The sequence below is a fragment of the Ylistrum balloti genome, unplaced genomic scaffold, assembly GCF_031769215.1.
Source record: "Ylistrum balloti isolate Yb309-2 unplaced genomic scaffold, AGI_CSIRO_Ybal_v1 Utg370920, whole genome shotgun sequence".
In the NCBI taxonomy this organism is placed as follows: Eukaryota; Metazoa; Mollusca; class Bivalvia; order Pectinida; family Pectinidae; genus Ylistrum; species Ylistrum balloti.
In genome coordinates, this window is record NW_026782521.1 from 248,300 (window position 1) to 275,602 (window position 27,303).

General features: G+C 34.9%; 2 protein-coding genes across 2 annotated transcripts; one reads left to right on the forward strand and one right to left on the reverse strand.

Moving 5' to 3' along the window:
- Positions 1–682: 682 nt before the first annotated feature.
- Positions 683–11,461, forward strand: LOC132559478 (sorting nexin-5-like). Its single transcript, XM_060224102.1, has 13 exons — positions 683–796; positions 1,413–1,514; positions 1,769–1,899; positions 2,256–2,334; positions 4,046–4,129; positions 4,880–4,954; positions 5,220–5,250; positions 5,698–5,782; positions 6,394–6,433; positions 6,664–6,750; positions 7,157–7,246; positions 9,838–9,903; positions 10,121–11,461. Exons 1-13 carry the CDS (start codon positions 683–685, stop codon positions 10,259–10,261), a joined length of 1,125 nt encoding a protein of 374 aa, XP_060080085.1. The 3' UTR covers positions 10,262–11,461.
- A 1,006-nt stretch (positions 11,462–12,467) lies between these two features.
- Positions 12,468–20,485, reverse strand: LOC132559471 (beta-sarcoglycan-like). Its single transcript, XM_060224092.1, has 7 exons — positions 20,471–20,485; positions 19,531–19,734; positions 17,883–18,068; positions 17,244–17,295; positions 16,568–16,737; positions 16,039–16,176; positions 12,468–15,226 (listed from the first exon to the last, which is right to left on the reverse strand). Exons 1-7 carry the CDS (start codon positions 20,483–20,485, stop codon positions 15,023–15,025), a joined length of 969 nt encoding a protein of 322 aa, XP_060080075.1. The 3' UTR covers positions 12,468–15,022.
- Positions 20,486–27,303: the final 6,818 nt, after the last annotated feature.

The window sequence follows — 27,303 nt, forward strand, 5'->3', positions numbered from 1 at the left end:
GTATCGTAATCATTTGACTATGATAATTGAAACTACACATAATTACTATAACATATAAATCAAGACATCGGACATAGACTTGAGATTTTCAGAAATGGCCATTCTGCATTCGTAAATGATACTCAACATATTGGTCATATTTCGACCTCGTGAAACTCTTAACCAACACCTACCTCTAAATGGACAAATGTTTCTTTCGTAAGTATGCGGGGAACCCAGGGGATAAACCAATAGAGGAAACACCACAACCAGTGCATATCATTCCCTTCTGCCTGTCATCCGCAGCCCTTCAATAAGTTAGCATTGATGGAAAATGTATAAATTGCCACTTTCATCACTTTTAAGTGGTTTTGTCATTTTCATATTCCAGGAGAAAGTTTTCTGAAGCTTGCACTTAACTGTATATAACATGCCTATTTATCAAAAGACATTTGTTCTATAAAGATAATTTAGCACCTCTCATTACAGGATAAGAGTATGACAATATTTTGGTTTCTGGATGAGTTGAGTCCTTTCGCCCAACAGAAATGCTTGCAAAACAAGACTTTTCATTCTTTCACTTAGTTCAAAATAAGTTCAACAAACTGTATGTTCAAAAGTGTAATTCATTCTAGATTTTCATAGACCTCCTTCATCACAACATTTTGTTTTGTTTATGTTTGTTGTCATTCAGGAAGAAATCATGGATCCAGAGACTGTTGAGAACAAAGGTCCCATTAAACCATTGTTTTCTGTCAAGGTTCCAGATGCTGTGAAGAATGGAGAGATTCTACAGTTTAACATTAAAGTCCTCAAGGTGAATTATAAATGAAAGTGCATTATGATAATTGCATACAAGTTTAACTGAATAAAATTTGGTTCTCAGAAATGCTATTGTTATATTATACTAATTTAATCAGTTTCAGTTTAAAAGGAGAGGGTCAGTATGGTTCCATGGGTTCATTTACTGTTGGACAGGTGGTGGAGCAATGTTTTCCCTGTTTTAGAAACTGTTATATTAATACATCAACAGTAATGTCAATCATTTGCTGCCCAATCACTAGTCGTCAAATTTCACCTTTTCACTTACTATTCATTCATGTTCACCAGATGCAAAGGGATGGCTCTTATCCCCCCGCTCTGGTAATTTTGGCACAGTCTGTTTGGTTTGTTGTCGGAGTTAGGCCATGTCTCTGCAACAGACAGATGCACTGCATAACTTGGGATGTTCTTTGGTCTGATGCTGTCACTCCAATGTATTTATAAAGCAATTCTGAAGTAATAAAAGTATCATGTGATGTCAGTCTTCCATGTATATATACTTATGTTTTTGAAATTGGAAAAGACATGCTTTATTGTATATATTTTTGTTGTAGCATGGATTATTGATTGGGAAGTGTCAATTGGTTAAGATGTGCATTTGATGTTTGTAGACAGATACAGATGAGGAGATATGTACAGTATCCAGACAGTACGAGGATTTAGAATGGCTACAACACTGTCTCATGACAGAGAATGAGATCAGTGGTCTAATTGTAAGTGACATTGTGGTTATTTATATGAAGTCTAGTCGTCTTTTAATGATAAAATCCCATTTTTTTGGGTTTTTTTGAGAAATTTCAGAGAAATAAAATATTTGGAATTGAAATGAAATTTTACATGGAATCTTACAGTGAAGAACAATTGAAAATATAGATATGTTATCAGTTAACACTGGATTCAGATTGTGGAGAGAGAAAAAATGAAAATCAGATTTTAAAAAGTATAAATACTGGTGTATCAATTTCAGTTACCTCCATTACCAGCCAGACCGGAAACAGATGCGAAAGCTGCAGAGAAAAACACAAAGAAACAGCTTGGAACTTCAACAAATGTTCTCATGGCTGACGAGTTCCACAGTCACTGTCACAGTGTAGAAAAGTAGAGTTAAAAATATACTTCTAACTGTAGTGCAATTTAATATGATGTATCAATGTAAACCATTTTTAAGTAGGTGCTTCACAAAACCATGGCTATCAGATGCATAATTTCTTTTTTCATAGAAAGCAATCTTGTATGCATTGAATGTATGGGAAAACCATTTATCCAATCCTTGTTATGGAATGGCACTGAAAGAAGTCAGATTTTGATTGCAGTTATATAATACTTCATACATTGTAGCTAAATGAACTATGTTCTAAACTCCAACTTTTGCTTAGTAAATAGATAGCAAAGAATAATCTATGTAAACAGTAAATAAAATGACTGACTGTAAGTATATCTTCTGTCCCTCCTAGGTACCTGGTGTTGGTGTTGGAACATGAAGTTTTAGGGAGAGACAAAGAAACACTTAGCAATTTTTTATGTCAACAAGAGGTGAGTATTAAGGTCCAAATTTTGTAAGTGTATGGGATATGGATATTCTAATTGGGGTGTTAGATTATATATTTGAGTATATAATACCAACCAAGAGCCACACAATCTCTTTATAACAATGGTATGAGATCATTTCTTCTGGTAACAAGATGGAGTCAGTCACTGATGGCTAGATCATTATAAGCTGGCAAGCAATGTTTTGACAGGCTGCTGTTACGTCATAATGTAACATTGTCACCTTATTGGTAATGGTAAAAGGTCACCAAGTGCACCATGTGGGGTAGAGTTTTCTCTTACCTTGGGGATGAGACGGTGGGGATTCTCCTTTCAGGACAACGATGTGATGTCACAGTAATAATTCACTGACGTCACGTCAACAAATAAATCATATTAACAATATGAAACATTTGGACAACAAAAACACTTACGAGTAACGCCAGCAGAGTTGACAATGAAAGGTGTGGTAGATAACACTCTCCTTACCAAGATGGGTACAAATGAGTGATTGTTCCCGTTCCAGGTCTGAGTGGCTGATTCCCAAATCAGATCTGAATCGTGGTTCATGTCAGGGATTGCCTGACCAACAGCACAGGTTTTCCCTGTGACTTAAGTTGCCTTTCATCTTTGCCATATGCTACAATCTTAGCAGACAATAATTATTATGTGTGTTGGTAAATCTTTGTTTCAGTATTAATGTGAAAATAGATAAACTTTATTATAGTGTGTAGATCTTTTGGTTTGATGAATTTTCAAGGAAGATTCAAATTAATTTCAGATTTTATTTCTGTAGAAGAATAATGAAGTAAATATTCCAAATTTCACTATTAATGAAAACTTTAAATTCTACCTAAGTCGAATGTTTGTATCCTAAGTGTATACTTTATCAAAGGTTATTCATCCTAGATTTATGTCTGATGAATGTTTGTATCCTAAGTGCATACTTTATCAAAGATTATTATCCTAGATTTATATCTGATGAATGTTTGTTTGCATACTTTATCTAGATTTATATCTGATGAAGTGTATCCATACTTTATCAAAGATTATTCATCCTAGATTTATATCTGATGAATGTTTGTATCCTAAGTGCATACTTTATCAAAGATTATTCATCCTAGATTTATATCTGATGAATGTTTGTATCCTAAGTGCATACTTTATCAAAGATGATTATAGATTTATATCTGATGAATGTTTGTATCCTAAGTGCATACTTTATCAAAGATGATTCATCCTAGATTTATATCTGATGAATGTTTGTATCCTAAGTGCATACTTTATCAAAGATTATTCATCCTAGATTTATATCTGATGAATGTTTGTATCCTAAGTGCATACTTTATCAAAGATGATTCATCCTAGATTTATATCTGATGAATGTTTGTATCCTAAGTGCATACTTTATCAAAGATGATTCATCCTAGATTTATGTCTGATGTATGTTTGTATCCTAAGTGCATACTTTATTCATCCTAGATTTATATCTGATGTATCCTAATGTTTGTATCTAGATTTATATCTGATGAATGTTTGCATACTTTATCAAAGATGATTCATCCTAGATTTATGTCTGATGTATGTTTGTATCCTAAGTGCATACTTTATCAAAGATGATTCATCCTAGATTTATGTCTGATGTATGTTTGTATCCTAAGTGCATACTTTATCAAAGGTTACACATCCTAGATTTATATCTGATGAATGTTTGTAGGCACCGATCCGAGCCAAACTGAAAAGAGGGATCATGAGTCGACTGTCCTCAGTCGTAGAGGAAGCAAGGAAAGGCCAACACAGGGTTAGTACTAGACTGATGTATGTAACAGAACTCATATTTATTTCACTGTCTCTGTAAGGATTTGTCAATAGTATTTACCAAGGGTTATTACTCCTTCTTTAGAAAATAACTCATCATGTAGTTTCCAGGGTTACAGTGATGCTTGCGGAGAAAGGCAAAATATTTCTGTCAATACTTTCCAGATATATACATGGATGCCAAAAAACACCATGGTCATTATTAATTCCAGTGTGGTATAGTGAAAATTAATTGAGGTCAAAATAACAAGATTGTGAAGTGAACAACAGTTCATTACACCATTATAAAGTTTCTATATGTTGTTTGTAGAACAATTATTGAGAAATTCATCACGGCACAAATTTGTGCAGTAAAATTACATTACATCAAATTAAGTCCCTTCATAAAGGTAAAGGTAATCGTGATAAAGTCTACTTGTGGTTAGTTAGCTTTAGTTACATTGTAGTCAGACTTGAGTCAGATTTGAGTCAGACTTTAGTCAGGCTTGAGTCCGGCTTGAGTCAGTTTCTTGACGGGCTTGAGTAAGGTTTGAGTCAGGCTTGAATAAGCCATGTGTCGGGTTCAAGTAAGGTTTGAGTTAGTCTTGTCAGGGTAGAGTAAGCCTTGTGTCAGGTTTGAGTAAGGTTTGAGTAAAGTTTGGGTCAGACTTGTGTCAGGTTGAGTTAGGTTTGAGTCAGCCTTGTGTCAAGTCGTATCAGGCTTGAATTGACACATTGTTCTTTACTTCTACAGGATATAGATGAATTTTTCCACAAACAGAGGGAGTGGAGTACAGAGTATTCCAAGGGAGCCAAGGAAACCTCACAGGTATATGTACATATAGAATGGCCAGAACAGTTTTCATCTTTGACCTTCAGAGTGTATGCATCTGTCCAGATCACACAATACAGTCTTCAATTTTGTATCATTTGGAAAGGTCGTAAAACTTTCTCTAGTGAATTTTTATGAAAATATTCATACTTGTCAATGATAATCATTCCTCGAATGAGTATGTCAAGGTCAATGTCGAGGTCACAGCTACTATTTATAGAACTCTGTTAAACATTACTCACGGTTATATCTTTCATTGCAGAATTTTAACAGAATGTTGATAGCCCAAATAAGTAAGTAGAACGCTTATTCACAATCTCTTAATGGTCAGAATTGATAAAATACATTATATGTTGTCACAGTGTAGTATGAATCAGATGTAACTTGAAATGGAGATCCGAGGTACATGATCCAACTCACCATTACAAATTGTATTTCTCAGGAATCTGAGAAATGTACCGATCTGTGCTTATATGGCTGTATCCTAGGTCTAGACACTTTACCCTAATTGTTCTGAATGACATGGGATGGGCCTCCCGTATGTTGTTCATTGAGGAAGCCACCAGTTACTACAAGGACACATCATCTCAAAACAACTGTGGCTGTTTACAGAAAAATAAACTCTGCAAAAACTCTGTCATAACCAAAACAGGAGTTTTAATTTTGTCAGTTTCTGTGTGTGTAGGATCTATTACCTAAAATGACCTATCTTGACCACCTTCAGCCTTCTCTTCTTTCAGGATTGGCTGGTTGTTACGGACATTTAGCTACCTCAATGTCGGCCATGGATGTGTACCGAGACGCCACCTCTGTACAGATGAATATGTGAGTTGTCTTTTAGCTGCTATGGAACATGAGAGGTCAAAGGTTGATCTGGATTTTATAGGGATTATTTTTATTCGTTGTTGTAAGAACCAACATTTCATACAAGGCCACATTTTTTGTATTTACATAAACTTGTCTTCTGTTAAAATGTAATTGTTTGCACATAAATTGCGACTTATTCAACCCAGCTTCACCTTTTTCAAACTAATAAACAAAGTGGTTAAGGTAAATGATACACAAAAATCAAATGTCAAGGACATTTACTAACAAAGATATTTATATCACAACATATCTGTTATATGTTTTGTCTGTTTTGTTATGTGATAGCACCTGTTGTAATATCATAATCACGAAAATAGTAATGACTTAATGTCCAGTTTTGATATCTTAAAAAGGACAAAAGGACAAAAAAGGACTAACAATGGCTGAGGGAAAACAAAAATTTGTGATAATTAAATTGATATGAAATGTTGAGGACAATATCAAGGGATTTATTTAATTTGTTTACATTTAATTGTTTCAATAGATTTATGTTGTGATCAGGACTTTTGAATCATTACACATACATTTTAAGTTGTTGTTTAGCCGTAAAGCAATAAATGTATTTTCAGGCTACTTTCAAAGATAGCTGAAGGAATGGAAGACTATAAGGTTTGTAAGTTTTAAGTAATTTTCACAATTCATCGTTAATATTCTTACTCTTAAAAATATTCTCGAGCTTAAAATAATTTTAACTTTTCACTTCTTTGATGAAGTCTTGAAAAATTCTTTTGATTTAAAAGATTTTTCAGTTTTGTAAAATAAATTATTCATTAAAAAGTCATCTTATCTTTTTGTGCTTATTCCCCTTTTATAAGCATAGACTTTTAAAATTTTTACAGCGTGGTATGGAGGTATTATGTACCAATGACGAGAGGACCTTAGGGCGCATGTTAGACCTCTATGACCGTTACATGGACTCGGTCAAGGTTTGTCTCCACACATATTTCCTTAATAACAGACTTCAGTATGATGTGGTCTTCAAGCCAACAGGATTTTAATTTTTTTGCATTGAGATCTAGACTATGATTGTAAGCTGTTGGCCGACTCTTTGAGTACTTACACTTTTGACTTCACTTGTAATATCTATCATAATACACTACTGTTTTTAACTTCTCATATTTTAATGAATTTCTCTGTAAAATAAAGCGACTGAAATGAATTATAATTGAATTTTGTTTTAAGTCTGTACACTGAATCATTTTCACAGAAATCTGACAGTTTTCATCTTTACTGAATATAAATGGTATGTTTCAATGATTTATATTTCATATGACTGAAACCTTTATAAAGTGGACAATTCTGTGGTGATGTATTATTTTCATGTATTTCTAGGAAATGTTGTTCAGAAGAACGTCCCTATTGGTGACCTATGAAGATGCTTCAAAGGCATTAGAGAAAGCCAAACCTGTCAAAAAGGCAGCAGTAAGTTTGTGTTGATTAGATTATTTACTCATGATTCATCATACAAACTCTATACTAGAGACAATGGAGGTATGTGCTGAGGATATGATTATGTAAACTAATCCTAGGACACCAATCACTAGCTAATCCAAGGACACCAATCACCAGCTAATCCAAGGACACCAATCACCAGCTAATCCTAGGACACCAATCACTAGCTAATCCTAGGACACCTATCACTACCTAATCCAAGGACACCAATCACCAGCTAATCCTAGGACACCAATCACTAGCTAATCCTAGGACACCAATCACCAGCTTATCCTAGGACACCAATCACTACCTAATCCTAGGACACCAATCACTAGCTAATCCTAGGACACCAATCACTAGCTAATCCTAGGACACCAATCACCAGCTTATCCTAGGACACCAATCACTACCTAATCCTAGGACACTTATCACTACCTAATCCTAGGACACCAATCACCAGCTAATCCTAGGACACCAATCACTACCTAATCCTAGGACACCAATCACCAGCTTATCCTAGGACACCAATCACTACCTAATCCTAGGACACCTATCACTACCTAATCCTAGGACACCAATCACTAGCTAATCCTAGGACACCAATCACTAGCTAATCCTAGGACACCAATCACTAGCTAATCCAAGGACACCAATCACCAGCTAATCCTAGGACACCAATCACTAGCTAATCCTAGGACACCAATCACCAGCTTATCCTAGGACACCAATCACTACCTAATCCTAGGACACTTATCACTACCTAATCCTAGGACACCAATCACCAGCTAATCCTAGGACACCAATCACTAGCTAATCCTAGGACACCAATCACCAGCTTATCCTAGGACACCAATCACTACCTAATCCTAGGACACCTATCACTACCTAATCCTAGGACACCAATCACCAGCTAATCCTTGGACACCAATCACTACCTAATCCTTGGACACCAATCACTACCTAATCCTAGGACACCAATCACCAGCTAATCCTAGGACACCAATCACTAGCTAATCCTAGGACACCAATCACCAGCTTATCCTAGGACACCAATCACTACCTAATCCTAGGACACCTATCACTACATAATCCTAGGACACCAATCACCAGCTAATCCTAGGACACCAATCACTAGCTAATCCTAGGACACCAATCACCAGCTTATCCTAGGACACCAATCACTACCTAATCCTAGGACACCTATCACTACCTAATCCTAGGACACCAATCACCAGCTAATCCTTGGACACCAATCACTACCTAATCCTAGGACACCAATCACTACCTAATCCTAGGACACCAATCACCAGCTTATCCTAGGACACCTATCACTACCTAATCCTAGGACACTAATCACTACCTAATCCTAGGACACTAATCACCAGCTAATCCTAGGACACTAATCACTAGCTAATCCTAGGACACTAATCACCAGCTAATCCTAGGACATCAATCACTACCTAATCCTAGGACACCAATCACTAGCTAATCCTAGGACACCAATCACTACCTAATCCTAGGACACCAATCACCAGCTTATCCTAGGACACCTATCACCAGCTAATCCTAGGACACCAATCACTAGCTAATCCTAGGACACCAATCACCAGCTTATCCTAGGACACCAATCACTACCTAATCCTAGGACACCTATCACTACCTAATCCTAGGACACTAATCACTAGCTAATCCTAGGACACCAATCACCAGCTAATCCTAGGACACCTATCACTACTTAATCCTAGGACACTAATCACTAGCTAATCCTAGGACATCAATCACCAGCTAATCCTAGGACACCCAATCACCAGCTAATCCTCGGACACTAATCACTAGCTAATCCTCGGACATGAGTCTATCCCAGGACATCAATGATAAGTCTATCCTAGGACATCAATGATAAGTCTATCCTAGGACATCAATGATAAGTCTATCCTAGGACATCAATGATAAGCCTATCCTAGGACATCAATGATAAGCCTATCCTAGGACATCAATGATAAGCCTATCCTAGGACATCAATGATAAGTCTATCCTAGGACATCAATGATAAGTCTATCCTAGGACATCAATGATAAGTCTATCCTAGGACATCAATGATAAGTCTATCCTAGGACATCAATGATAAGTCTATCCTAGGACATCAATGATAGGTCTATCCTAGGACATCAATGATAAGCCTATCCTAGGACATCAATGATAAGCCTATCCTAGGACATCAATGATAAGCCTATCCTAGGACATCAATGATAAGCCTATCCTAGGACATCAATGATAAGCCTATCCTAGGACATCAATGATAAGCCTATCCTAGGACATCAATGATAAGCCTATCCTAGGACATCAATGATAAGTCTATCCTAGGACATCAATGATAAGTCTATCCTAGGACATCAATGATAAGTCTATCCTAGGACATCAATGATAGGCCTATCCTAGGACATCAATGATAAGTCTATCTTTGGAGATAAATGATTAGCGATTTTTAGGATGTCGATGATTATCTAATCCTTGAAGTTTGTCACTGTAGCAGATTCTAGGACATCACTCTATAGCAAATGATGTATTTGTCTTTTCAGGCTGAAGAAGCAAAGGCTTCATCTCGAAAGGCATATGAGTCCTGTTCAACAGTTGCTAAAAAAGAGGTAACGTCTTTAGTTCTACTCCAACTTGGTTCAGAATCTCTTCTTTATTTTATCCTTTTGTTTTTCTGCTATAAAGAGATAGTCACCCAAGGAGAATGTTGGAAAATTTCCAGAATTCTCAAAGGAATCACATTCTCACTTAGCTTTTGGGAGAAAAATGACATTTTCAAATTGTATTTTTGCAGTCATTTTATTCTTTTGAAATCTTGATTTTCAGTTGAAGTCTTTCATGCAACAGAGAATTATTTCATTTGAGGGTGGACTGTCATTGTTTGCTGAATGTCGAATCAAGACTGCACGAGACACGTATACCTTACTAGTCCGAACACTGAAAGCGGTGAAAGAGATGGACATATGACACTTATTCATCTTGGATTAGGATATATCTAAACCAATGCATGCCTTCTTTACTTGCCAAAACAACTTAAATATAAATATATGAAAGAGACTGTTTACATATACATTTATTTATAAATCATTATATTTTTGCTAGCAAAATTTCCCATTTGAAATGTAAACCCCACTACATGTGTGCCTCAATATATATTGAACATTTTGGAAATTCTTTATTTTGTAGTAAAGAAATGTTTTATTTCCATTTAGCATGAAATTTCTTTGGCCCAAGAAAAAGTCCAGAACTAAAGAGTACATATTACTAATTGAGTTCCTTCTAACAAACTTTAAAAAGCTATTTATACAATCTGTTTAAGATACACCTGTTTGTTGCGCTTTCTTTGGCCAAAGAAAAAGTCTAGAACTCGATAGTGCTAATTAATTTCCTTCTAATAAATTTGGAAAAACTATATATACAATTTGTTTAAGATTCATCTCTTTGTTGCAGAGAAATGATATCAATATTTCAATGATAATTTTTGCGATTTTTTGATATGTGTACAGTTTAACTCTTAAGATTGATATTTTGCATCACAATGGTAAATTGCATTCTGTTACAAAACTGCCCCTTCATTTGAAGAAGTGAATTATACCTTTGCATGAAAAATTATTTTTTCAAAAATGTATAAAAATCTTGGAATTGCAGAAGATTTATGAAGGATAAAGTAGGATATTATCATCAGTTTGAAGTAACTTTTATTATAAGAACCTTGCATTTTCCATGATGAGGGTAACCTTTGAGCATACCACATAGATTCAACACATATCTATTTTTAATATATATACCTCTGTTAATGAGAATGTTTGAAATTGAAACTTTACAAAATTAATTTTATACTTGCCAAACCAGTTTTACTTCCTGACACTGAATAATGGCCAGTCTATTCAGAGTGCTGATGAAATCCTTGATTTTTGGAATTACTTGATGTTTTAGGCTGTAGATAATTTCTCTGATTGTGATATACTGTATTAATGTCATATTAATCTCTGAAAAATGAGTTGTTACTGTAGTTTTGTATTATTGCTGTAAATTTCTGTAGATAAAATTGATAGGTTGTTTATCGGTTGTGTAAGAAAAAAGATCTAGGTAAGATGATGAAAGGATTTATCTTGCAATTATCCAGAGGGCCAACACATAACCTCGGATTCAGAATCAGGGAGGTAGACTTATGTCCAGTATTGAATTGCCAGTATTAATTTTGACCAAGGTTCTACTAAAGATTCAGTCTCTCGCTTTTTGCCAATAACTTCTGTGATACATGTGATTTAATTACTTGAATGGCCAAATGTGCAATATTTCTATACAAAAACTGAGAAATGTGTTTTCATTTTTATGATAAGGGACATTCCAGTTATTTTGCATCAAAATAGTATATATGTATATATTGATACATATAACATGTGACATAAGACCATTAAAACTATTACCATTATCTGTTGGAAGTGTTAACTTGTTTCAATGAGTTGATCAGAGACACAGTCTCCTGAACCTTCACAGCTAAATACAAAGTTTCTGAGCATTACAAGTATGCTACATGTCATTGACATGAAGCAACTTGGAACAGGAAACATGGGGTATTCCTCTCTTAGGATAAATAAGAGTTCTACAGAAGTAGATTGTTACCTGTACAGACAACTATGTAGGATTATAATGAAAAATTTTGTTTTAACAGATGATTCAAAATATGTTTGAAAGGTAACATCTCGGGTCGTGACATATACAGTATTTCGCTGGTAAAGTACTTTGTGAACATTTCATGAAAACGTAAACAATTCTCCATGAAAACCAATTCAAGTGATGCTTGATGTCTTGAATATAAAGATCTCGGTTTAATTCCAGCTTTAACAGGGATTTGGTTCCATAGATATCTGTATTCAGTTTCATGGGTTTTTTCTACAGAGGGTGTTGCACTGGGACCGTTTACCAGGTACAAACTTGAAACTTGGATGGAAGTTGAGAAGTGAAACATATAATAAATATAACCCTCCTCTCACCAATTCTCAAAATTATATTTGCAGAATATGAGAATTATTCATCTGAGAAATTAAAAGTAACGTATTTTCCATTGTCTCCTTTCACAACTAATGTCTTATGATAAATTCATATACATAAAATGAATTGCCATGCTGTAAATAAATTTGTCTCGATACAAACAAAAACAAAAAGGGTATAGAAAATGATCTTTTTAATATACAATTTCCATTATAGTACATAAATGGTCATAGATTACAGTGGTCCAATAGTTACAATTTAGGACCTGCTCCGGATCATTTAGAGCTCCTCATGAAGGTCAAGGTAAATTGACGGGCTGGTATTGGATTGCACATCATGTTTATAAAAAAGTGAAAGCTGAACTCAAACATTTACAAGTCACTTGCATAAGACTTGAGAAATGATAAATTCTTGAATTTAAGGAGTGAAACTGGCAAGGTTTCGTTAATATTGGGTTAAAGAAAAAAATGGTCAAAATTCCTATATCCTTGTCATATTGCACTTTAAAATTCATCACCAGACCTTGTAACTTGTTTTAGAGGATTAGTAGAAGGTTCATTAAAGCATGGATCTTGATGTATATCATAAAACTTTGCCTCTTATGATCTTGCATTGCATTTTTTTTTTAAATCAATAAATAACAACCCTATTAATGATTACTTTTTAAAATATAAGAAAACAGAAAAAAGGCATATAAGTTTACATTTAAACCTTCTAATTGCAAAAAGATATTGCATAGTTTCACGTCAAACTTGATGGCATTAGGAAAAAATACAAAAAAACATCTTGACTGTAATTGAGACATTCTGAGTAAATGTTAACATTGATGCTGTTATTTGGAAGACAATTTATAATATAATGTTCAAAATTTTTGGTTGACACAAATACATAATCTTTTGTAAAATGTTTCACAATTAAATAAGATTCATTTATAATTCAGTATCAGTAATGCTTGATTAACACCGTCAACTTTGTAAAAGTATACCTATCTTATAAAGATCTATTTAAACAGAAAATATCAATGGCAAAAAATGCATATTAATATCATCTAATACATTCAGGTACATGATGTATGAACACAGACTCGAATATGTTATAATATTGTCATTAAATATATACATAACCACTCCAGGCTTCAACAAAACCATACAATGCCTTCACAAGTGAAGATTTCATTATTTTTAATTGTATTTCTTAAAATAGATTTTCAGAAAAAAAATCATTTGATTTAAGTAACTTTCTGTTCATTTAGGCAAATTTCATGGATAAATATGTCAAATGGGTTTGACAGTAGGCTGGAAGTCTATATAAGTCTTCCTTAATAATCATTATGTTAAAATCATTCTGGTATTACAAAACCTACAACTTGTTTGAATTAGATCAAGATAAAATTACTTCAGTAAGTTAAATTTTGTTTTTCATAAAAATATTTTGTGGTATAAGTTAAAACAACATGAGACAGTAGTTGAAATTTATGCCTTATCAAGCTAATATCATTATCAACCAAACTAAACTGCCTCCAACTTAGTTAACAATCTATCAAGAATTAATATCAAAGATAAAAACAAAAACTTTTTAGTATCAGTGACGCATGATCACAAGCCAATCAGACATCCCACACAACCGAAACCAGGTAAAAAATATTCCTATACATAAATTACTAAAACAAACATTCACAGACATGTATAAACCAGAGGGACGGAATGATTTACCCCATACTTGACAAAACAAAACAGTTTCATACATAAATTTTATTTCCATTCATTGAAAATTTAAAATCATTTAAAATTGTGTCGTTAAAAGGTTTTTTTTTTTTTTCACGACTGCTAAGTTACTGTAATCTTTCTTTCAGTTTCAGGTCAGTATGGAAGAAAGTTTTGGTACTGAGATGGAATGACCCTTCCAAAAAAAAAATCTGATTTAGAACAGTAAAACATCACAGGTGTAGTATGAGAGCATCTAATTCAAATTCACGATAACATTATAGTTACACAGGTGTTCTCTTGTCAATGAACTTTCTCGTGAACATCAAATTTTCTTAATTGCAAGATTAAATCAAATTGAAAACCTGTCTAATTTTCAAAAATTTCTGGTGTCTAATGGGTTTGTTAATTACACCAGTATTTATGTAATAACAAACTATTTAATGAGTTTAATAAATGCCATTTTACATCAGTAAGAGTGCTAATCATGTAACCAGTATTTCTGAAAAATAAGTAAATGACTCAAATTAAGTTCCTTGCAAGACCAAATTATTTCCACATGGACACTACTAACAAAATCATGTGATGTCCTCAAGACACAACTTATTTATTGCGTAATTAATCATATGTCTTACGATATTTATCACATGACACAACATGCCAGTTATACGATACAACTTACTTCACCATAGAGAACTGATTTCTGATGTTTCCTGCTTAGCTGGTTTTTTAAACATAATATTACCGATAAATTGAATCTATTTTCTGATAAATTCTGAGTATGTAATATAAGATATATATATAAAACTTGACTTAACGATACAAATTTGAAATTGATTTAAAAGTCTACATTTTAAAACACCAGAGTACTCTGTCATATATAGTATATAAATTCACAACACAGACTAAACAATAATCCTGAAGTAACAATGATGAAACCTTGTTCCAAATAAATAAAATCTTTGGCAAAATGGATTTTAACAAAAACAAAATTCAGCACTAGGAATTTTATACATGAAATGGGCCCCAATCAAGCACAAGGGTCGTTGTCTGGGTCAGCATCGCCACAGCCAACTCCAGGCCCTGTAACCTGGACAGCGAATACTCGACCACTTGGCATACACACACAGAGTTTGTAGGCGTTGGCTGAAGAAGAGGAGGGAGGACTGGTTGCTCTTGGGAGGTTGCTGTCGAGGTACACTCCATTAGAGGCATCCATGATAACATTACCACTCTGTGAATATAGTACAGATTGACAGTGCTGATAATTTGTTAACATTTGGTAAAAGATTTTATAGCACCGTTGACACTCCATATATCTTAGTGTGTGACAAATATCTCCCACAATTACTTTTATACATAAGCAAACACTTTGTTTAAAAAAGATATGATCTGAGAATGATTTTGATTTTTTTATCAATCACAAGATTCACAACTGTATTATATATTTTGTGAATACATTTATTTATATTTATTTACCACATTTTAGGTTTTGAATAGTGTCGGTTGTAACGTATCAATGACAGGCAAAGCATTTGGAAGGGCAGAGCCCACCTAGGGAAGGCAGGACAATAAGGAGTTGGGTGAAGCTTATTTCACCTTATTTAGCATAATGAATCTGCAGTATCATAATAAAAAGTGAAAACTAGCATCAAAGTTACAAAGACGAGAGTTATTGAACTTCTGCAATGTATGCTCACATCTATATTAAAACCATGATTGCTCTGTTGAACAACGCAACTTTCTCAGGAAATTCAGAAATGGACCAGTCTTTTCCAAAGTGGTATTGTCCATTGACTAGATACTTCACCCTAATGTCTATGGATTAAATTTTACAAGCCTCCCATATATATATACATGTATGCTGTTTATAAACAGACCACCAACCACTATAAGGAGAACCCACTCCAAATGTCACCTTGATGATGCTCAGATGATTAATTCAGTAAACAAAAAACATCTCAGCAACACCAACTATGAAGTGGGTATTGCCTTTGCTAATGAGGTGGTCATGTGGAATATTGTCTATGCTAATGAGATACTTACCGTGGAGTGTAGTGTTATGTTGTTGGTGATGAGGTACATCTTGCCAAGGGAAGATAACTCTAATCCCTCCATACCTTTTATCTCTGTATTTTGGTAAGATTCTATATTCAGGCCGTCTATTCCTGACATACTTTCCAGCTAAAGCATAATTACATAAGGCGTATTATTATATCAGAGCATTATAGAACTAGGTATCAATTTTTAAATATTGTCAGCGGAATCCTCTCCTTCAACTTCATGATATTAAGTATCAAATATACAAATAAAGATATAGTGGAAATCAAATTTACAAACATAGTGGTGCACGAGTGTTTCCGGTGATTATCTCCACCTTCAAGAATGCACGTTTTTATCTGGAAAATGATAATTAACTTACTTGTCCCATAAACACAAGTGGAATTTTCACATACAATGTTTCATTAGAAGCATACAGAATCTGAAATCTGGTCCTTGATATGATTTCTCAAATAATTTTTTAAGAGAAGTTGGTCTCTTGCCTACAATTTATGTACATTAAGAAGTTACTAACCACAGGGACCTCCACTATAGGGGCGTGTATATTGACGCCTTGATTAGCAACGGATGGCCATTCTTGTACTGCTTCTAGACCTGTAGACAGGAGCATCTTCTCAGTGTCAGGACTCCACACCTTAAAGTCCTCAACAGACTTCACCTCTGTATTATCCGGCTGTAGTTCAACTGAAACAATACATCCTTCATGAAATTGTGATTTTAAAATATGACTCTGGATTTATGAGTTCTCATATCATAGTTCCTTGATATTTTGTTATACTGCATGTGTATAGCCAGAAATTAAAACTTAACATACTAATTTTGTATATCTCAGTCATCTGGACTCTTGTTAAATTTCATATTTTGATACCTCAGTACTCCAGAATCTTGCTTATTTTTATACCTCAGTCCTCTGGAATCTTGCTTATTTTGATCCCTAAGATTACATCTTCTAAACTCTTGTTTTACATTTCAGTCACATAGACGTTTTCTTTATACCTGTACCACCATCCTCTGGAGTCTTGATTTAAACTAGTCATTTCGATACCAAGAGGAAATTATCTCATGATAAATGCCCACTACATTCAACAGATTAAAGTTGGGTAGGAGATAAAGCTATGTCTGAAAGTTCTAGTCATATCTGGCACTGAAATAAGGAACAAAATTCAAAGTAGTATGGCTTTCATTCATACCTCTAGAAGCCTTTTCATTCAGCCCTTCTTCTGCATCAGCCATGAAAACAACCTGCATGAGTAATTAGCAAATATTAAAATAAAATTAAAAGTAGTTTTAAATCAGGTAATCAAATTAACAGATTTAGAAATTACATTACTTGCTAGTATTCTGAAGGTGTATATAATAGTTCATTGTCTCTATGACCTGGCTGTTAATAGGACGTGCATCACTGTAACTATATTAACACTTCCTAACTAAATGCTAACCAAGATTTTTCGTCCCAGAAATTCCAAGGGAAACGATCATTCAGGATCTCTTTATGTCTTTAAGGTAAACATTCCATGTACAAATATATACAATGTACAATTACCTCTTCATGAATACTGAACCAATGAATATATTATGGCAAACCAAAATAAGACAATCAATATAACATTGAATTTCAAGAATGAAGATTTTTATATATCTATGTTAAATAATATACCATGCAGAAATATATGTACAATGTAATTATCTATTCATGAACATTGAACAATGACTAGGTTATGTAAATTAAAAATAAGATAACCACTACAACTACTTTTTAAGTTCAGGAAATTCACAGTCACATAACAATTATCAAAAAATTGCCTAATATAGTCTAGGTTTAAACTTACTTGGCCATTATCATTTTGGAAAAGAAGTGAAGCATTTTTGCGGCTTCCAATAAATCCATCAAATATTTGAACAGTGGAAAGAGTTGTGTCAGAAAGAAAGCGAAGCAGTCTAGAATCTGGTATAAACTCCAATGACTGAACGCCAAAGTAAGAAAACTTCAGGGCATACATGATCCCAGCAGTTAGCTAAAAAGACAAAATAAATTATGAAAACAAAAGCTATCAGTTAAATAACAGGCCTTTTACATGTTCTTGTTCATATATATATACACGAGGGCTGATTGATAAGATGTGAACCATATATTAAATGGTTTGACTTTTGGCAGATATATTGCATTATTTTTCAATCTAATTCCCTTTAGTATCTATACACTTTTGCCAGCGATGGGCCTGAATGCTACTTTTAAGAAGTCCTTTTCTTAACCATTCAGAAAGTCCTCCACTGCCTGTATGATGTCATCATCTGACCGAAAGTAGGTCAATCTTGGAAATAGATAAAGTCTGATGGAGAGAGATCAGACAAATAAGGCAAATGCTCAATCAATTCAAAGCCACAACTGTTAATGGCAGCCATGGCAATGACAGACTTGTGGACAGGGGCATGGTCCTGTTGGAACAACACACTTTACCAAGTTTTCCACAGGGCTTGAGTTTACTAGTTTTCGTAACTGCCTAAGAAGTGATGCATAATATGTGCCATTGATTGTTTGCCCCTTTTGCAGATAATCTACCATCAGAATACCATCAGCATTTCAGAAAACCAAAGCCATAACCTTTCCAGTTGATGGAACAGTCTTTCCCTTTTCTGGCAGGGGTTAACTGGGGTGAAATAATGGACCAACATTTCATCCTTAGTCACAAACCTCTGCAGAATGTTAGCAGGATCTGCCTTTAAAAGGAACGCATAAACACGCAATGAAATCCCCCTGATGTGCTTCTGATCAACTGTCAGAAGTCTTGGTACCCAATGGACTGAGAGCTTTCTCATTGAAAGCTGTTCCATAAGAAATGAATTTACTCTCTCCTGTGTATACCAACTGTACTGACTATATATCTCTTATGTAACTCGCCTGTCAGCCATAACAATATCTTGGATTTTATTGACCACCTCTGAGGTTTCAACAGACAGGCCTTCCAAGGCAAGCATCATCCCAAAGGCTCTGCCTGCCATGCTTAAATTCTGCCACCCATCTTTTCACTGTAGCATTATGGAGGTGCATCATTCCCTGGTGTTGCTACCATATCAGTATGGATATCCTTAGATGTCAGACCTTTCTTATGCAAATATTGAATCACTGTTCTCTCAGTGATTTTGTCCATTTTGCAAAAGTCACTTGCCTTATTTACTTTAAAGTGCTACCTGTTCAACATAACTGGCCAAATGACAACAGTCTGTGGCTACACAGCCTTAAATAGTCAGAGAATAGTATTAAATGAAAAAGGACATCTCTGTTTAACTTCTTCAATACAAGGCTCACAGCTGATCAATTTGCCCTCCTATATACCGGTATATTTAATCGCAACCAACAGATATAAAAATTTCATTCCTCCTTATAATCATGTGAAAACTGGGCCATTTCTACTAAACAGTAAAACATTAAATTTACTACTTTCTTTTTTTGTCAACAAAAATACAAAATATAATTACCAATGCATTGGCACATGCCAGAAGAATAAGGAAAGTAACAACACAGTAGAGAAAATATCTCTTCCTGCCTCGGATGCCAGTCTTGTGGAGGTATGGTTCATTGATGTTGATGTAACCAGCTCTGAAGTTACTATTGTGTTCTCGGTTGATTCTCCTCTTCAGTGTTGACTTCTCTCTCATTGACATATTAGCTGCATCTCCTCTCTATTAAAATTTAAAAAAAAAAAAGAAAAAAAACATATGTACTGCTCAAGACATTATGTAAAATAAAACTTGTGATTTCATACTGCAATAGTATAAGTAAAACAGGATCAGCACTATTTCATTTCCCAATAAATTAATTATATATTGATGGATATGTCAAATTTTGACGGAATTGTGACCTTCATTTCATATAATTGTACATTGCTTTATTAATGCAAAACATGTAAAATTGATCAAACATGGAGGGTGTTATAATATCTGAGCAGAAACCTTAAAAACATATATTTGATTATATAAAGGTTTTTTCTTTTTCTTTCCTTTTTTTATCCGATTTTTACCGACTTCAAAGTTTCCAATCACCACATTTGTAAGAGTTACCTCCCTCTTATAAGTCTATGACAATCAAACAAAATGAGTTTCCTTTTCCATACTCTGTTTCTGAAAAAATAGTTTGATGCATAACCAAACTGCTTAATGTAATTTTTCACGTACTCTGAAATACACGTGTTTCGTGTTTCAAAATTAGTATTTTTTGTCTGAAAGTCCAGTGATCACAACGAACTTTGATAACTGTTTTCGATTGTATTCTGAGATGCAGTAACGCTTTCATGTTTAAAAATAGGTTTTTTTCACAAATTATTATTAAAAAGACCCCTTTTACAATCAAATAAAAGTTGTGGATACTGCTTTAAATGAAATAAGGCAACTTTCAAACTTCTGAAAGTTTTGTACCCACCTCGTAAGGATCCATCTTGAATTTTACGGAACAGACGATTACTAGAGGAACGAAACGAAACGCTATGTGAAGTGGGTGCGTTTGTCGACGAATAGGTTCTACGCTCATCAGCTGGGATCCAAGTCCAGAAATTATTTTTCAAACCTAAGTGTTTTTTTCACAATGTTATGATTGAATATTGAAAAATATAATAAAAAAATCAAGTTCATAGAATATGCAAACACAGTCTTTCAGTCATTTTTCAACTAGTTTCGAAACCCAAGCATTTGCCATTTGGTACGTAGTGATATTTTCTTAATGCCAATAGCTTGTCCAGTATTGCTATTTGCTTATACATGTAACATTTTTTATGATTTTATTGTCGTATTTTCGTATTTTTTAACTTTAACTCCATATAAAAGCATTCAGATTGAATATTTTTTGTGACCTCAGAAGAAAAAGTTGGATCCATTGATGTCATGATACCCATCACATGAGTCAAAATACCAGAATATTACTTCATTACTGGTTTAAAAATAATCTTATCTGCTTACACGCGTTTAACTCTTCATATTAAGCCTCTCGCGTTTTTAGCTCCCCAGAGGCTGATATACCAAAAATCTTGATCTCTTCATTAAAATTCAGATGAAGATCGACTAATTTCTAGAAGAAAGGAAAGTAATAAGAAATAATGGATAAGTGAAAAACAACACTTTATATTTCGGACCTAAAATCTGCAAAAAATCTACACAAATTTAAGTGTTGTTTTAAAAAGAAGTCCCTCCTTACTTTGTTTCATGTCTCGAAATAATTAAAATTACATTTATCTGTTATATTTTCTCATTGCTTTCTTACGTAAGAGAGTTATAGCAAAACGTTAATTACAGGGTGTGCTTTTAGTGAAACTGCCTGTCTCTGACGTAATATTGCATGTCTTAGGTCACATGCGTTGTAATCTGATTTAGCTGACATGGTCTTAGATGAACCGACACGGACATAAAATTGCATGTATTTTGATCTCATTCGACAGTGAAAATTCTCCAGTGGATTGAAATGCACCATAAATCATCTTTAACTTTGCTGACATGCATCATTTTATTTCCAGTGATATATGTATAAATCCTCGCTACTAATGATTTATTTCTAGAAATCACGGAGACCTATATAAATATACACTCGGACATATTTAAGTCTCGTGAGATTTAACTTTTTATTTTGAAAAAAAATAGTACAGAACTTTGCATTAGAGACATACAATAAAGTATGGAATACCGTTCATGAAAAACGAATGATATCGCGCGAAGCGCAGTTTGTGTTCAAAATCGTTTGGTCACGTACAAGCTAACGTTAAATTGCTGCTGTGAATTTTGAAATCAAATTGTTCTTCCTTTCTAATTACAGACATGTCTACTTGTCCTAACTTTTGCATTTTCTGAGTGGCTTCTTTTCAAACATGCGTCTTCCCGTTAGTTAAAAAAAATCGGCATCAAAACCACATTCTGATCACTGTGAGTTAATGCCTTCCGTTTCACTCTGTCGTAATGGTATAGCGAAAAGCTTGACACCCGATGGGGCCGAAAACATCAAGACTATTCACGATTGCAAAATTGAACTGTCGGAGAAAACTAAAGCTAGTAATCATATTTCGGTAGATTCCGTACCTGTATCTAGATGAATGGTGCCGCAATCAGCCGAGGATAGCTGAATAGCTGGGAATCTATCCTATTCTTAATAATAAAAAGCGCAACATATGGAGAAAATTTACCAAAAATGGTAAACCAGTATACCGTTTTGTTTTTATGTTTTTTTTTGTTTTTATTTGTTTTTTGTTTATTTTTTTTTAATTTCTCGCCCGGATGGAGACTGCAAATATCAATGACAAATATCGTTTTTTTTCTTACGGAATATTCCGTCATACACGTGAACTTTATATGACAAATTAATATGAAAACATTAAATTCACGTCTAGTACGCTTACATTGCTCTATTGTATGGTTACGCTATGAGTAATGTTTTCACCTTGTCCGCGGTTGAATATGTAAATATCTCACTTATCCCTATTTGTGATTAATTGAACATAATTCAGGATCATGCAGAAAAATGGTTAAGAATTTATTTAATCCTAATTCCGAAGTAGGTGAATAAGGGAAAATTGAAGTCCATATTTGGTATTGTTTACCAACAAATGTGACTCATGCAAATCGATATTCAGCATCTACGCTTCTTTTGGAGCGTTTCCATTGGTCGTCAGCGCGGTAGGCTATCCCATGCTATTTTTAGCATATTATCGATCTATTACTCATTTCCGAAGTTCTTCTATTTCTGGAGGATTTCTTGTTCGGGAAAAAAACATCAACAAAGCAACAATTAGTCATTGTTATACGACTCAACTTTTGTACATTTCGCAATAAGGATGAGGCATTCCGCCGTACCATGATTTACCTATAAAGTTATCAGCACTGACGACTTTCTCAGTTTAGAAGACCTGCGGACAAGAGTACCCATCCAAAGACTAATATCCGTGTATTTAAGTAGATTTTTTTCACTTTTTAATATAATAACGTCAAATAATTTCAATATCAAAAAACTTTTTCAAGGTTTTTTTTTTCGTCGAAGACAAATTCGTCTATTGGAAAGAAGAAACACAAAAAAATCGTTTGCTGGTGGATTTATATTCTTGTAAGTAATTTATAAACATGACAACAACTACCAGCTCTGCCTAAAATACTTCAAACGCATGAAGGCCTATTATTTTGCTTCTCATTTTCAGCCCAGAAGAAACGATGCCTCGTGTTGTGTCCATGATTAGCTCCCTGTCGAGCCCCTTTCTGGTCCCTCCGTGAGTCGGGATATTGGCGCACTCCCCCTTCCCCTTCTCACCCTCCGCGCGGCTCGCTGACTGAAAATTAAATACAAAACCTTGTGGTACGTCTGTGCTGGAGTCAGAGCGCTAAACGTGACTCGGAGAGCACAGAGCCAAGCTGTGTGTACAACGGTCGTTTTTACGCATGGATGATTAAATATACGTGCTACTTTACACACGGAGAGCCCGGAATTTATTATCGGAGTAAAATGGAATTATTATCACAAAGGAAATTTGAAATATTTTGTAAATATATATAAGTGTATTTCTAACAAAATAAAAAAAAATGTCATGAGTGATTTTTCTGTTTCACAAATTTAATCAAAACCAGTTGATACAAAGTGCTTTTGTAGCTGTGGATGTTTTCTAAAACAACAATTCGTCATGAATATTGGAAAGGAGCAGAATAATGTGGACGACAATCGGAATAACTTTAACCATGTTGGAGTATTCATGCCGGAATCGGATTCGGGGGACGATTCCGAGCCCACCTACCGGGCATATAGTGATAATGTGGATACTGATGTGAGTAACACACAGGATGAGGGGGATGCCCCCTCACCTCCCGCCCCTCGGGCTGATAGGAGGGTACCCGTAGTGCCCCTCAATAACCTCAACATGCTGACCAGTAGTGATTCGGACAGTTGCACGGACGCCGAGTTTCTCGGCGGGCAGACGACAGATGACACCAGTAGCACATCGGAGTCCGAGGAAACTCAAATGTAAGTAACTTTAAAGTAGAATTATATTATGTGAACTTGTTACTATGAAGGACGTGTTTTGAACAAGTTTATAGGCCATGAAAGAGAATGATTGAAGACACAGCCTCATGGGTTTGGCACTTTTTGTTTAGTTGACAATGGACGCTGTTCGCCTTTCATGTTTGACCGTTATACATCGGGTTCAGGCTATTTGAAGACTTGATGGACGATATGCTGTCCATAGAAACACAAAAATGTTGAAATATTTATAACATTTTTCAAGCCAGGGCGTGAAATTGACCTTTGGTTCAACTTCTTTCTATAAAGTACACAATTTATAAATACGGTCACCAAGGCTATGTGTAACGAAACGGGTTGTGGTCCATTAAGAAATGTCATATAAAGGACATTTAATTGAATCACTCTGATGTTCATATTTCGGTGAACAAATTAACGCGTGTTTGTCTAGGCAGATCAGAGGAACTTATCTGTTATACGCAAACACTGGTAATGTTGTAAGTGGCGCGAAAGTCACTAACACACAACATAAAGAGAGCTCATAAATGACATCACACACACACACACACAGGCAGCCGGTCCAAAATACTGACACATTTGGCACCAGTTAGCCCCAGTAAGTTCATTATATTTAATTCCACCATTATTTTGTCATGCAGATAGCTTACTGTGTAGCACATGTTTAATTGATCACAGTCCGACATTCACTTGTCTGAAGCTTCTGTGTACAGTTAAACATCTATACATATTTCATGTATATCGAATTGACAAACAATGCAGGTTCATTTGATATATAGAATACATTGCCATATTACTGACAGCTGCCCTGTAACCTTTGTCCGCCGTCCCAAGCTACTGTATGTCAAGCACATCTGCTGAAAACACGATTTTTGAGAGTTGGAAATAATTCGACTTTCTAAAATATTATTTTTTAAAAGCTCGACGTCTGAAAAAAAATTTCGAATGTAAAATTTTCTTTGCTGAATGAAAATATTAATTTTACATCAGAATATATTTCACAGGAAGCTAACCATACTGCGTGAATTCCTTATACAAATAGTAAACAATAGCATTACTAGCCAAGTCGACCTTCAACTGATAACGACGTCGCATCACAAAAGGGCAGTTAGACCCTTTTAGGGGCCATCCGGGTAATTGAAAAGAATTATGTGAAAGCTGGAACCTTTTAGGGTTCATCAAGATAAGCCCGGAAGAAGTTTATTTGGAGAATTTAACAGCCTTGCTCGTGTCATAATGTGTTTGATTTGTGTTTGGTGTTATAATAGCGTTAGTTCTTCCCTGGCCTCGGGCGAGTTGATCGTCTATCATGATGGATTTTTGATTACTTTCTCTCCTTCCTGTGTGATGGACGTTCAGTGATAATCATGGCATTACGGAGATCTGGCAATCCATCGTTCTGTTTATTTGATTACGAAATCGTACATCAAAACAAATAAAGATATATGAAAAAATACTTACAGACACTGAAACGAGTTTTGCTCTTTCATCTGTAATGTCTCTAGCAAAAACAAAAATAAAAAAGGGAGAAATAAAAAAAAAAAAAAAAACAAATACAGGCCATTGTTTTATTAACTTTATTTAATCGGACACGCGCTGAATTTAATTGTTTGATTGAATTTGTATTCATATAGGACTTGTTCAATACAATACTCTTCTTTGGAGGGATCGTAAATGATCGTAACCAATTTAAGGTCAAGGACGACCTATCTCGGGTATTGGAAGTTCTGGATTTCTAGGGGCTTGGGGTCAGTAGGGACCTTGTCATTATCACGGGTTACTTGTTTAAACAGGGTTCTTTTTACCTAGGATTCCCACGGAGACACATGTGTACTATTTGATGATATTTATATCAGTCTTACTGAATGCTTCCTGTCGTCATTAAACGTAAACTGGACGACCTTCACTGATTAGCATATCCTCGACACACTAAACGGATTAACGTAACGTCGGCGGACTTTCCGGATTAACGTAAACCCAACCATCTTTACGTAACCGCTGTTAATTCTAACCGTAGTTATTAGTGACTTCTATAAACAGCCTAATTTAGTCAACTTAACAGCTAGGTACTAGCCTTAACGTTTACTAACCTCCACAATTCTTTACAAAACTTGTCAACCCTGAACTACTCCTATTTTACATGAGTCTTAACTTCCATTTAGCCTAACTTTTTTCTGTTTAAGTATGGTTAGCTTATGTTGAGGTTCGATGAGATAAATAAATTACACCTAAATATTTGATTTGTCGTAAAATAAACCTTGCCTAAGGGAGTGCCCTGAGGTTATTGGGAATTGATAACATAGATGTAACGCCACGAGACAATATCGTGTGCTGGACCCAGAAATAGGAAATATTGTGCCATGTCGGGAAATCTTCATCAACGTTTTAGTCAAATTGCTTCCGCATTGCGAGGATAAAACCAAACAATTTTGAGCTCAATAACATTTGTTCCTGGAGCGATCAGCACCGATCATCATTTGAGACACTAAAGCTGTGCTGAATCGTTCCCATAGGTGCTAAGGTTTTATTTTAATCATGAAACTGACAGATTTACAAGGAGAAATTGATGTTTATGTTCATTTATCAACTCAGAGCCCCAGTTTATCTATACAGAAAGATACTAAACAGGTATACGCTGAATTCTAGAGGTCTCGGGAACTAGGTATCTATACGATTTATATACGTTCAATTTGGGTTCTTGTAAGTCATCGATCTCGGCTTACCAGATTTTATACAACCATGAACTTTGTATCCTCTGGGTCCGTCACCAATGTGTATAGAGAGATATGTCTGCTCCCTGCCAAAATGTCCAACGTTTCAAAATGTCTACCGCCGGGTGTTGGGGACGGAGGAACTCGGGTCAACCTTACTTAAATTGTAAATACAGTGGTTCGTTACACTGGATAAAACACATAATACAGTACTATCCCTGATCTAATTTTCTACATACACTTGATCAATGATTGGCAATAAGTATATATAGTTTAGCATTGTACAAAGTACATACTGTGTGTAAAGATGTAAACACGGTCTAACACATAATTTTCACGGAAAAAAATAGCGTATGTTTTTAATTATACTGCTTTATAGGACAAGGGGCGGTTATGTTAGCAGCAGGGCATAGACTGGCTTCTCTCTTTTTTCCTTCCAACCCGGGAATAAAACCCGTTGTGTATAATACCTTATAGTGGCGTCCTTTTGCGAGTTTCACAATTACAGGATATACCGAAAGTGCGAAACTCCAGATTGTCTGT

What these genes read in the sequence shown, in the direction of transcription:
- LOC132559478 (XM_060224102.1), top strand. Translation starts at nt 683, where the DNA reads ATGGATCCAGAGACTGTTGAGAACAAAGGTCCCATTAAACCATTGTTT. An exon ending in ATTTTTTATGTCAACAAGAG is followed by an intron (nt 2,335 to 4,045) that starts GTGAGTATTAAG and finishes GAATGTTTGTAG; the next exon opens with GCACCGATCCGAGCCAAACT. An exon ending in ACCTCTGTACAGATGAATAT is followed by an intron (nt 5,783 to 6,393) that starts GTGAGTTGTCTT and finishes ATGTATTTTCAG; the next exon opens with GCTACTTTCAAAGATAGCTG.
- LOC132559471 (XM_060224092.1), bottom strand. An exon ending in CTATAGTGGAGGTCCCTGTG is followed by an intron (nt 16,177 to 16,567) that starts GTTAGTAACTTC and finishes ATTATGCTTTAG; the next exon opens with CTGGAAAGTATGTCAGGAAT. An exon ending in ACATAACACTACACTCCACG is followed by an intron (nt 15,227 to 16,038) that starts GTAAGTATCTCA and finishes CTATATTCACAG; the next exon opens with AGTGGTAATGTTATCATGGA.